Source organism: Filicampus tigris, chromosome 1 (genome assembly GCF_054856515.1).
Source record: "Filicampus tigris isolate MCC_2025a chromosome 1, RoL_Ftig_1.0, whole genome shotgun sequence".
Classification (NCBI taxonomy): domain Eukaryota; kingdom Metazoa; phylum Chordata; class Actinopteri; order Syngnathiformes; family Syngnathidae; genus Filicampus; species Filicampus tigris.
Genome location: NC_141217.1, coordinates 26,872,485 through 26,886,040, shown reverse-complemented (window position 1 = coordinate 26,886,040; position 13,556 = coordinate 26,872,485). Strand labels below are relative to the sequence as shown.

The window sequence follows — 13,556 nt, the reverse complement described above, 5'->3', positions numbered from 1 at the left end:
CTGTTTCCCACTCAGAGGAATCACTTATCAAACCTGTGCTCAGTGAGGCTGCAACTCTTTCACGTCTCGCCACACTTGGCGGACATCATGCACCAACGGGGGGGAATCATTTCGCCGCAGCATGGCCCTGTTGTGCGGCTCGTGCCCAGTAACACATCCACAGAATTCACTACAGAGTCATGCACCACACTCTCTCCGTGCCCCACTCTCTTCGTTAGGCGACCTCATCAAAATCCAGAACCTCTTTCATAGCATTTGACAGCAACTCAAATTGTAGTAAAACAGAGAGAAAATACCTGAATGCTGCTCCATCCTTCACAACTGTTTGGGCTGTTCAGTTCCTCTCCCTGAGGAGGGATGAGGATCTTCTGCACCGGTCCAGTCACCTAATCCCCGGGCTAGTCGCTTGTCTCCCTTTCGTCTGTTTGCACACCCTCCTCCCTCCCTCCCTCCCTCCCTCTCTCTCTCTCTCTCTCTCTCTCTCTCTCTTTCTCTCTCCCCCTCTCTGTCTCTTTCTCTCTCTCTTTCTCTCTCTCTTTCACTCACTCACTCTCTCTCTCTCTCCGCTCCTTCCTCTCGCTGCTTGTCAGACGTTGTTGGAGTTGTATGACTACATTTCTCTCGCGTGCGCGTCACACTCTGCTCACGCTTCACCTCCAGAGGTGCTGCTGCAGCATCACTCAGGCGCTCTCTTCTCCGAGAACATCGGAGTGACTCCAACTAAGTGTCGTGCCGTTCGGTATGACGCCAGTGGTGGACAAGAAATAAAAGTGCTGCAATGGAGGTCAATAATTTGATCACAAAAAGCGACTTCCAATTGGTGGGAGTGAACGCAAAGGAGGGGGCACATATTCAAAGAGTAGATGTTCGAAACCTTAAAATGAAATGCTTTAATTGGCCTTATGCAAATTAGTTAGAGAATGTGTTCATTTAAAATAAAACTAAATGTATGTATTTTAATATTTCACATAAATGAACGTTTGCTGATGAGCGAGTATAACGGATACAGTATCCGTCTCAGATGAATGATTTATCTTCAATAGATTAACTATTCATTTCAACATCTTCGCTTTGGTCTGTAACATGTAAAGTTCAAAACCTCTTCTTCTTCTCACAATGTGAAGAGGGAAATATAATTATTTTAATTTGCATGAATTTAATGGTACGCCTAATAACTAAAAACTCTAACTAAAATGTTAGGCTACATAGGCCTACTAAACATGTGGAAAATATTTCATTTACGTGCATTCCATTAAGGCTTAATTGTGCGCTCCATAATTAAAACTAATTACTTTGTGTATTTTCTGGGTGGTATTAGAGCTGTCTGGAAAAAAGTCCATTGATCCTCATCTCTCACTGAAATAACTCAAAGTCAACTCATCCTGATGGTTGCCATAAGAGGGTACCCGCGTTCCATGATTCATTTAATACGGTTTAGTGTTTGAAATGTATTCTCCTGCAGTTCACCTTCAGAAGTATAGGATAAATAGAGACTGAGAGGAACACGCGCCTGTTTCCTCTGGGTGCGGGGGTGGTGGTGGGGGGTTCGCTGGGGGCGATCAGCACCGTGTGGGCAATGGACAGCTCCTGTGAAGTGACCATTGGTTGGGAGAGAGAGAGGGGAGGGGAGACAGAGGGAGGTTATAGTTTTATTTATTTATTTTTGTGAGTGCGGGGAAATTAAAAAAACATATTCTTGCATACTGTACTTGTTGCCGCCTTTTAGACTTAATGATGTCTACAGGAAGACTCGACCAAAACAATATGCTGTCTAAAACTTAATTACATCGTAATTGAACCAAAAAAAAAATACTATAAATTGATACGTGGACATACCCCCAGTTGAATGGTTAATCTAGCCAATAGTTAAAAAGCTTCACAAGATCTCCTTAATTCGTGTGTTTGAACTGTTTTTCAGGGATGCCGTTGACGGAAATAAGAAGTTGTTCGCCATCTATGACACAAGCAGGTAAGCAGGTCCAAAACCATAAACCCCACCCACTACCCTTCTTCCAAACCACCCTGGCTGACCATCGGAATTCTGCACTTTACACCCTAAATAATTGATTATATAGACTAAAGCCAAGATAATGAATCAACCCAGGCAGAAATCACAAGCATCGATCAATTAGGTTGATTAATTCAGCCAGAACCCCCCTAGCACGGATTGTTTTTGAGTCTTACCATTTTTGAGGCGATAAAGGGGAGGGGGTGTTGCAGATGGTGAGGAACGCTGTAAAAAGTGTCAAGAAAAAAAAAAAACATTGTGGGGAAAAAGGAACTTGTAAGTTCTGCGTAGAAGACATGCTGAAGCCATGAATCTCAATGACGATGTTAAGATTTGTCACAAGAAGACAAATTAGTCGAAAATCTCATCAGGTTTATCAACCAAATAACACAGTCACACAACATCAGGAATGATGTATAGTCTTTCAGAAATTAGCTTGGACTTAATGGCTGGGAGAAAATAGCAAGCGGAAAGGGTTTAAAGAGGAAACAATTGATGTGGGTAACAGACATGCTAAATAACAGAAACGCCCCTGTTGGTGCTACTGGTGGGCATTTCTTGCAGCGTGCAAGTGTTGGGCTCCGTCTCTCATTTGAACCAGACGATCGAGTGCCTTCACCGCCGCCAGCATCATCAGCACCAACGGCGGCAACAGCGTTCTCCTCCACCCTCCTCATCAATATGCGCTCCTGAATGCTCGAAGCTCCTGCTCAGTCAGACCAGATCGACAACCAGTGCTGGACGGGCAAACCATGTCGCTCCATATTTCACGTATGAGCTGTTGAGTCGAAGCGCGCGCCCCCTTTCTCCAGCCGACTTTTCCCATGGCTAATCAATGGATTTGACTGTGATTTGAAAGACTGTTGATCGAGGAGATTATTACGCTGCTGTTGCTGTCGTATTTGTAAACATGTTGACTTTGCGCAAGGCTCGCCAATTGCGCGTCTTGTCCGCACTGGTGGTCGGCTCCATAGTGTGTTGCGCCAAAAGGTGAGCTCTCGCGCCGTGTCGCTAAGTCAAGGTTACTGGCCAGGTTTGCATGATGAGCGAGTCACGGTGAAGATCTTTTGTCGTTTCAGTGTCAACGAGCCTGGTAACATGTCATTTGTGAAGGAGACGGTGGATAAACTCCTGAACGGGTACGACATTCGACTGAGGCCAGACTTTGGAGGTATTCAGCCAGCACCTTGATTTTTATTTATTTATTTATTTTTATTTTGGGGGGCGGCATTAAGTGTGTTGTGGTCAGGTGTAGGGGTTTAGGACTACATGCATAATAACGAGCTGTCGAACCTCTTCCAGGGGCCCCAGTAGCAGTCGGGATGAGCATAGATGTGGCCAGCATAGATATGGTGTCTGAAGTCAACATGGTGAGTGGATTTACATCATAAATGCTGCTTGCTTGTGTTTACATCAAACAATGCTTCTCCTGCTCTGAAACACAAATGCAATGGCACTGGTAATTACAAATGTTGCTGGTAGTGGTGACGGATGCCAGTGTAAATCAAGGTTTGCCTTTCAGCCCATTACACTGTGTGACGTGTAGCAGATTGGATGGTTTTCTTGGCACTGAGCATTTGAATGCCTGCACTCGCAGTATATCATTGTAGCTACGGGAACAAATAGGTTCAAACTTAAGCTCTGTGAGCCAAATCCGGCGATAATGCAATTGCCGGGATGGATATTTTCATCCCTTGTAGGTGTGGGCATGGAATATAGGGAGCTTGATGAGGGTTGAGGCTATGGTTTGTCAAGGGTCTGGGTGTGTCGAGAGCCCGATAGCAGAGACCTGAGACGACTTGAGAAATACAATGATGTGTTTATTGAATCAAAGATGAAGGTGCAGATCATTAAGTGAATCCATGAGTTGTCTTTGTAACAGGCGCAGTCCACAGCACAGGGTTGGCAGGCTGAGTGCAAGGTAATCTGAGAAGTCATACACAAACAGGTTCAAAATTCTGGAACTACTTGCGAGAGCTCATGATAGTGGCTGGATGCACAAACTCTGAATTGAGCACTCTAAAAATGTAGTTGGGTTAAAAATAACACAATTTTGGCTCAAAAATGGTCCAATGCACTAATTGGGTCAATTTTACCTACCTTGCGTTGTTTTGTACATAACAACCCAGTTTTGGGGGTCATTTTGTACAAAACTACCCATTTTTGTTTTTTTTTCCTGCAAAACAACCCAGAAAGTTGAGTCAAATTGACCGAAGAAGTGGATCGGTCCTTTTTTGACTCAAAATTGTGTTATTTTTAACCCAACTATTTTTAGAGTGCTGGAGTGTTGATCAAGGCAGCAAGGCGGTGGTTGGGACCAGCTTAAGTATGCTGCTGATGGTATTTGCTTGCACCTGGTCCCAGCACCTGCACCAAGACCCCCCCCCCACACACACACACACACACACACGCGTACACACACACACAAGGCTCAAGGAGCAGAATTAGGGAACCTAACTCTGTTGTGGTTCTAGGTCGTCTTTTGGGACACTGACAGACATAGACAGTATTACAGCTTGGGAAGATTTACTTTTGTACCAAGAACATGAAGTCCAACACATATCCTTATGGTGTACATTAGTTTTGATTTACATTCATAACAATTTTGTCCGTGACAAAATAATGCTACATGGAGCATTCCAGTCTTATTAACCTTTGCAATCACCGAAGCCACACTTGGTGCTGCTTGTTGACCTCTTGAGCTTAAGTTAACAGTGTATAGGAGCATCCTCTCAGGTGCCTACTCAGCTGAAATCTATCAGACAATTCCGACTGGCTGCACTAATGAGGCGATGCTTCTTGTCTGTGCTGAGACAGTATTGTGCGTACTTTTCTTCTTCTTTAACATTTGAGGCTGCTCCGAAAACATTTGCAGACAATGACCGAAATTGCATCAGCACCGTCTTGCACCATCGACTGGTTTTGCAGACTGTTTGTCTGAATTGAAAGACTTCATCAAGATCATTTGGTTCGAGATCAGCTTTAGAAAATTACATGCAATAAACGATATCAGCACTGACACATTGTGGGCCAGCATGGCTCAGTGGTAGAGTGGTCGTCTCCCAAACCGGAGCGTGGGGGTTCAATCCCTGGCCATTTTGACTATGTCGAAGTGTCCTTGAGCAAGATACTTAACACCCGAGTTGCACCTGATGCTGTGTCATTAGGAGGTAAATGAGGAAAAAGTGTTAATGCACTTTAAGTACCTCAGGTAGAAAAGCACTATTCAAGTGAAAGCCCAGTTATCATTTATAAGGGCTGTTGCATGTGTGCAGCAGATGGAAGCTCAGTTGTCCAGCTCCTGGGCCCTTGAGTTTCTGAAACGATTGCTTCACTAAAGCACATCACACCATTGCATCTTTGTTATGTGCTGGAGCGTAAAGGGACATATGTGTGGGTGGCCGCTGATCAATACTAACGACTTGATGATTACTTCACCAGGTGATTGCTGGCTTGCCTCCTTCAACCATTCACTCCTATAGCCACCTCTGCATCCAGTGAGATTACATTTATGTGCCACTAATTTCTTCTGATAAATAGTGTTTCTGGGATTTATGAGCGGATTAGACTCAGTCGATATCTCACTTTATCTCACTGGGGTCCGAAGCCAACATTACCCAGTTATCGCTTCTGATTCATGAGAATTTGTCCAGGGAATAACTGGACTACTAATCAATCAGACGGGGACACGTGAATGTTTTGCTTACTTCAGTTGTTTAATAATGCAATTTAGCTTCATTATTATTATAGGAGTTATATATCAGTACTATGATTTATCATAATACTTCTTTTTGAGTTACATGCTTCTTGCTGCGGTGCATAAATTGCTCTCATTTTCAACACATTCCCTCTTTACCCATTAAAAAAATGCCCTTGCCATAAATTAGGTGAAGGTTCATAAGAGGGAAAGAAATAATGACTGTGACACTGTCATGCTTTATCCAGCCAGCAGCGCAGTCACAGCTTTCAGTGCCTTCCCTGGAGTAAAGCCTTTCAAAATGGTCACTTTCCCCGACTTGCTTGTGTACAATTCTAGAAACTAAATCCACTTCACCAGCCAAACAGAGAGGCCCGGGGGCACTATTCACAAACTGGTCCTTAACGTTCAGAAATTATCCAAACGTGTACCGCTTTGCCATGAAAAAAATAAATAAATAACAGGACTACAATTTGACTCTAAAACATTTCAGCAGAAACTATTGTAAATGTCAAAGACTATAGTTAGTGGTGTTGCTTGTGTACAATTCTAAAAACGAAATCCACTTCACCAGCCAAACAGAGAGGCCCGGGGAACTATTCACAAACTGGTCCTTAACGTTCAGAAATTATCCAAACGTGTACCGCTTTGCCATGAAAAAAAATAAATAACAGGACTACAATTTGACTCTAAAACGTTTGAGCAGAAACTATTGTAAATGTCAACGAATATAGTTAGTGGTGATGCGGATATCACTTGTAGTTCCTTCATTCCTTTTGTTCATATGGTACACCTCCACAATCAGGCTCTCTGCCTTTACAAACATAATAATGCTCAGTTTGGTTAACATCATTAGAGCAGCATGAATATTCAGTGGGTGTGAATATGAGAGCTGTTTATAATATTTTGACTACCTTGTTGAGCTACACATTGGAAGGCCGTCATGTACCGCAGTTCCACACTATTGCGAAGTCCGCCTACGACAACAATCACATAAACAATAAACACCTGTTTGACAAAAGAAGAGCAAAATCATGTCCCTTCAACATGAGGCACAGGTGCACAGTTTAACTAACTCCTTGCGCATGTGTGGGTTGTCTCCAGGTACTCCGGCTTCCGCCCACAGTGCAAAAACTTGTAATACACACTGAATATACTGAAAAGCACAGGATTCAGATTGGCCATAGTTTGCTAAAATAATAACCCTCAGTTTGGATTGACTCATTTACAGAGGTATACATTCGGCAAAAACTTAAATACTACTATAGTTGGAATTTTTTTTGTGGAAAACTGAACTGCATTTGCCTAAGGTTTCTAATCTTTGGGATAGATTATTTTGCTAAATAGGAAAGTCAAATTAATAAATGCAGTTCAGAACGTGAGGCATCTTTTGATACAGCTGTTTTGGATCTCATTGGGCATAACTAATCAAGTGTGTGGCCAGTGAGAATATATTCTCTAGACATTTTCCTTATTTGCAATTCTGCCCTATGTTGATTAAATGAACTGCAGATCGAATCAAGTCTGGCAGAAAATCGAGAGTGCAAGAAATATAGGAGGAGAGAGCGAGAGGGAGAGAGCTGTGGGATGTAAATATTTATTGAAAAAGAAAACAGCACAGTGAGAGCATCTGGCACAGCTGGTACGCCGATGTCGCTTTCCCACTGCCCTTTACGAGGGTACAAGCTCCTCATCGAGCAGATGTGAAAAGGGCCGAGATAAGCGTACTAATTACCTCAGAAATTTGCTTGGGGTGCACCGGGGGCATGTGGGGATAAGATCAAAGCCTGGCAAAATAGATTTAGGGAACCTGCTGATGCAGTGATTACAGTAAGCAAATGAAAATACGACCTGAAAATCATCTGTCACTCTTTTGAATGTTACTTCTGTAAATTTAAGTGTGCATATACAAGGCTGGAAATAACTTGTTTTTCTTTGAGGAGCAATTTTGCTAATGAATGACTTAATTTGAGGAGCAAATTAGTAATTTTGAAGAGCAGTTTTTTTGCAGGTTAATCACAGGCACCTGAAGCAGGGATTTTATTAAACAATGAAACAATGTAGGGCTGCAGGAATAGAACATTTTAGAATTTGAGTATCCTGCTGAAAGTTCTATAGTATAATCATGTATTCGGATAAATGATACTTACTTCAAGTCCATATGTTTCACTTAATAACGAACAACCGATTAGTTTCCTTTGTTATACAATCAAAAACATTTTCAGTGGGGTGATTTCAAAAATATTATAAATTTAAACTTACACTTAGCATTTTTCGTTTCAAAAAAAGTTAGGCATTGAATCAAAAGGCTTTAACAGCCTTTGTGCAACTTCACTTGAGCTAGCATTTTATCATGCAACATAAGACAGTATCTAAAACAGTTGGGTTAAAAATAACTCAATTTTGGGCCGAAAACGGACCAATCCACACATTGGGTCAATTTTACCCACCTTCTTGCGTTGTTTTGTACAAAACAGCCCAGTTTTGCGGTTCTTTTTGTACAAAACTACCAATTTTTGCTGTTGTTTTTGCAGAAAACAATCCAGAAAGCTGGCTCAAATTGACCCAAGTAGTGGATCGGCCCTTTTTTGACCCAAAATTGTGTTATTTTTAACCCAACTGTTTTTAGAGTATAGATTCATAATTGGGCGTTTATGAGCTCAGACCAGGCCACTAGGAATAAAACAAATATTACTTTATACTAGTACAAGTTTTGGAAGTGTTCAAAGTAGGGGTGGGCGGTCTGGCAAAAATATCAGACCACGATCTTTTAAAAATAAAATCACGATCACGATTTTATCATGATTCTTTTTTTACATCGATTTTTTAAGACTAACTTACACCTTTCTGACCATTTTATTCTGTTAAACATATAAAACATATTTAAAATATGTATAAAACGCTAAAAGAAAAAAAATGACATTTTAAGTCATCAAAGCTTTCTGAACAGGTTTTAATTTGAATAGTGACAATTTTTATCAAAATGTGCAGTGAATGTAAAGATAAAAGGTAACATAATGTAAACCACAGCTCGTAACACAGGTCTAGTACTTTGAAGAGTCTTTCAAACCCCTCGTTTTCCACAGTTTTAATGGGAATCATGTCTTCAGCAATGTAATAAGTCACTGCCTCAGTTACTTCTTTACACTGCTTGCTTGTTTTTTCATATGGAGTGCTCTTGTTAAATGACTGTGTTACCATGGGTTGCATTAGCTTGGAGCTAGCGGCTGCCTCCGGCTACCAATGTCCTGATCTCCATTTGCTTTGGCTGTCGGCGCTGATGTCCGAACCGAGTCTCTGCAAACTTTGCAAACAACTGGTTTTGCACCTTCTACTCTGAGGAAAAGCCAAACCAAATCGACACTGTGGATGTGGAGTTTCTTTTCGGGACCAACTCTGCTTCGTGGTGACCTTCCGCTATAGCTCCCCGCTATACAAACAAACAGGGAGGCGGGGAGTGTCACGTACGGTGCACTGCGCGTGCCGTGATGGGTTGTTTGGGTATACGCCTCAGCGGCTTTGCGCCGCCATAGAGCTAAACTGTTTAGAATGTGCCATTTAAAGTACTTTTATTAGTTTATAAATGGTTTAATGGTCTTGGGCCATTTTATTTATCTGATTTGCTTTTATCATACCAGCCCTCACGGATCCTGAGGTCCTCTGGCGCCTGCCTTTTATTTATTCCAAGGGTGAGGACCAAAATGCATGGCGAGGCTGCATTCAGCCGTTTTGGTCCTCACCTTTGGAATAGCCTGCCAGAGGATGTCAGGTCTGCAAAGACTGTTGATATTTTTAAGAGGAAGCTCAAGACACACCTTTTTAGTTTGGCTTTCAACAACTTTTAAATAATTTATCTTTTCTTTTGATTGAAGATAATTCTATGTTTTGCTTTGAATGTTTTAAAGCACTTTGAGTTGCATTTTTATGTATGAAAAGTGCTATATAAATAAAATGTGATTGATTGATTGATTGATGTAGACGATCAAACGATCTTTCGGCTTTATGAGATCGTGAACCCGTTAAACTGCTTAACGATCTAATATTGTCATATCGCCCACCCCTAGTTCAAAGTAAAATTAAGACCCCTCGAGAGAAAATAATTGAAATGAGAGGGTAAGGTGGTTGGGAGACCATTTAAAGACCTAAAGACAAATACCAGTAAAATAATCTGAAATGAATCTTGAAATGAAATCTTACTCTTACTCTCGCACTGTCAAAAAAGCCAAAGACAAAGACAAGCACACATCCAGAGTTAACCCTTCGGTACAGTGGGTTCTTGCAGGACTTCAGGCTTGACAGCATTTCCAAGTCCTTTGACGCAAACGTTTTGGTTGACTACCTAATTGTACGACTACAGGGCCATTCAAACTCCCACTGTATTTCCTGAATCTAAAATCCTAACCTCCACCAAGTGGTTTACGTCTTCCTCACATTGGTTCATTGGTGAAAAGGATTACGTAAAACTGAATTACTGCTCACACATCCACCTACACATACGATATACCAATCTGCTTACTCATCATCTAGTAGACGCAGCGCAGGAATGAAAAATAAAATAAATTTTAACATCCTCTCAGAAAAGGTTTTTACTCTCCACATGCTAACTGTAATGTCTTAGGTGAACAGCCAGGATTTGATGTCATAAAGAGTGATCAAAACCTCTGATCCCATCGCTTGTACCAGCTCCCGTTTTAGAGGAAATTAATTTACAGACCCTCCCGTGGGCAAACGGTCAACACCAAGTTACAATAACAGGCTGAACAAGCGAGTCATCCCACGGCTGCATGTGGGCGAAAGAGAGAGCGATTCATCGTGGAGCACTGAAAACATCTCCCATTCTCCAAATGTTCTTGCTGTCAGTCTTTTGTTCCTACTAGTTAGTTGTTTGTCTTGCACCCTGACTTTGTTTGTTGTTTGTTTTTGCTTCTTTTTGGCTTGTCTGGCTTGTATGGCATTTGCTTCATTTGGTTACAAATAAGCTTATACCGTTAGCAAGGTAACGACTGTACTGTATATCGTCCAGTGTAGGCCCTAACTGTGCCACCGTCATTATCCTACTGAATATAGGTCTCGCAGATCGTTTCTCTACAGTGTGTCTTAATATACACGCATGTCTTTCATCCACTATCCTACTTCCAGACAGATGGAATGTAATTGGCCTCAAGAGGCCACATGCTGTTGGAAAAAGTGATGGCTGCAAATATAAAGAATAGGCAAAAAAAACCTCCTTGTTGATCTCAATGTACTGACAGATGATGAATCTAATATTTGATGTACTGTATGTGTACTTATTTGTATATCAACCTTTATGGTTATGGTTTTCTATTAAATCTTGAGATGATTTATTTTAAGAATATTTTGTGAACGGTGTGGGTCACAAATGCCGAATGAAGGGTCAGACAGAGAGAGATTGCTGGAGAGAGAGACGAGAGCATAATGTTGTGAAATGGACTTTTATTATCTTCCATATATCTTCCACTGGTTTAACAGGCTCACATGGCATGTTATATTTTGTTTATTCTTTCAATGTTTGAGTCAAAGAGATGATTGCAAATATTGATTGTAAATACTATGGAATATATCTCTGCTTTCGTTTTCACGGTGTTCCATAATGGACGAGCAATAAAACGATTGTGGACATCAGTACGAGGCGTGGTTCTTCAACCGAGTTGATACATTGCTTGTGCTGCGAATGCGTGTGACGTTGTAAGTAGTATGTTCTCGACGCCGATTGGCTAACACCGCTGCACCGCTGCAGAAGAAGAAGGTCTGGCGGTCCTAAAATAATGATATCCAACTGTAATGTAGCGACGACGGGAGTGTGGTTAAAACTCAAAGACTGTTGAACAGTGTTTTCATTTAAAATATCAGCTGTATTGTTTTTTGCTTGCCCTATTTTACGCCAGAAAATACTTTAATTCTGACTTGAGATTTGCATAATAAATGATATCCTAATGAATATTTGTATCAACATGATTTATTTTACCAATTTAACATTTGTAATGGACTATATGATTAAAACTACCTAGAAATTAGTAATTTATTAAATTATTATAAATTGAAAATGTTTGTTAACCTTTATTTTACATCATGATATACCTGTATACCGTTACCGTGATGGGATGCAATTGATACCGTGACATGAATTTTGGGCCATATTACACAGCCCTAGTACATTGGCAGAGACTTATAGAAAAAGTGTTGCATATTGATGTTTATCTCTTTCCTAATTAGTGTGAGAAATCATTAATATCCTCAGTGTCTTCATCTTAATGAATATCATGAATTAATAATAACATATAGTGCTGCAACTAATGATTATTTTAATAGTTGATTGATCTGATATTATTTTGTCCTTCAATCAAGAAATCAGAATTTTAAAAAACATGTTTTAATGTCCATCCCTTTATTAAAAAAATGGACATTTCTTTCAAGTGGACAGTGCATAAAATACACTAACTAATAATTATTTTATGATTCAGTTACTGGTTTGGACCATGTCAGAAAATAGGCAAAATGGTGATCATAGTTTTCCAAAATAAAAGCAGATGTTTGCCAATGTATTATTTTGATTGAGCACAATGATAATCTGAAAACCATAGGTGCTAAACTCAAGGCCCGGGTGCCAGATCCGGTCCGGCCACAAAAGCAAATTATGTGCATTGACTTTGAGCTTCTTGCTAAAATACCAAAATTGCAAATTGTCTCGAAACATTGAGATATTGTAAGCACTTTATGTTACCGATCCTCCTTCTAAAATAAATGTAAAATAGTTGTATTAAGTTGATTTTGTCTTCCTTGTTATCTATATTATGGTTGATTCATATATAACAGACAATCGGGATTTCGGTAATTTAATTACCTGACATGTTTCGGTGTGTACTTCCGCCTTCATCAGAGTGTTGGACACTTGGCGGAAGTACACACCGAATAATGTCAGGTAATTAAATTACCTAAATCACGATTGTCTGTTATATATGAATCAACCAAAATATAAATGTACAATATTTGAACTGGCTCATTTCAAAATGAGTTATTCATCTACCTCTATCAACTTCATATGTCACAATTTGAAAAATGTCAGATTTTTTTCACAAATCTATGTTATTGGTCAGTCCACACGTGTTTAAATATCATCAAACAGTCACAGTGTTGAAAATTGCTTGCTGTCTTGCTTATGACTGAACAAAACTGGTGTTTTGCGGGTCTTGTGAAAAGTGATGATTTTGGAGGTACAAGGATTCCGCCTGACGTCAACGATATGAGGCGATCATTTCTTGGGGGTCATAACGGCCCTCCAAAGGAGGAAACCATGACTACGATGTAGCCTGTGACAAAATGAGTTTGACACCCCTACTCTAAATGATGAATCAATTATGAAAAATAATATTAATAATTTTGGGCGGCACGGCGGTCGACTGGTTAGCACGTCCGCCTCACAGTTCAGAGGTCGTGGGTTCGATCCCGGCTCCCGCCTCCCTGTGTGGAGTTTGCATGTTCTCCCCCTGCCTGCCTGGGTTTTCTCCGGGAACTCCGGTTTCCTCTCACATTCCAAAAACATGCATGGTAAGTTGATTGGACACTCTAAATTGCCCCTAGGTGTGATTGTGAGTGTGGATGTTTGTTTGTCTTTGTCTGCCCTGCGATTGGCCTACTGCCCGAAGACAGCTGGGATAGACTCCAGCACGCCCACGACCCTTGTGATGGATGGGATGGAATATTCATAATTTTCAATTCAGGTTATTTTTACCTGTCCATAGCAGAAGAAAAAGGTGATAGGAAACCAATCAGGGATTCCCCCACACTGTGGTGATTACCGCCTCAGGGCCATCCCAAGGGAATAGGCTGAAA

At 40.8% G+C, this 13,556-nt stretch overlaps 2 protein-coding genes across 5 annotated transcripts in view; one reads left to right on the top strand and one right to left on the bottom strand.

Moving 5' to 3' along the window:
• The window catches only part of LOC147153400 (gamma-aminobutyric acid receptor subunit alpha-5-like), a 28,460-nt gene extending 28,040 nt beyond the window's left edge, over positions 1-420 (bottom strand). Inside the window, exon 1 of the mRNA XM_086029257.1 lies at positions 297-420. Within this exon, the coding sequence (XP_085885383.1) occupies positions 297-312 (16 nt within the window). The 5' untranslated portion in view covers positions 313-420. The remainder of the gene's footprint in view (positions 1-296) is intronic.
• Positions 1-13,556, top strand: part of LOC147153399 (gamma-aminobutyric acid receptor subunit beta-3-like) — a 67,793-nt gene that overhangs the window by 22,575 nt on the left and 31,662 nt on the right. For 2 of the 4 annotated variants that reach the window (XM_086029220.1, XM_086029227.1), the window contains 3 exons: positions 1,919-1,969; positions 3,088-3,179; positions 3,311-3,378. In XM_086029220.1, the coding sequence (XP_085885346.1) occupies positions 1,919-1,969; positions 3,088-3,179; positions 3,311-3,378 (211 nt within the window). Of the gene's footprint in view, positions 1-1,918; positions 1,970-2,570; positions 2,999-3,087; positions 3,180-3,310; positions 3,379-13,556 lie in introns of those variants that run through there. The other 2 variants (XM_086029236.1, XM_086029244.1) reach the window with 2 other exon arrangements.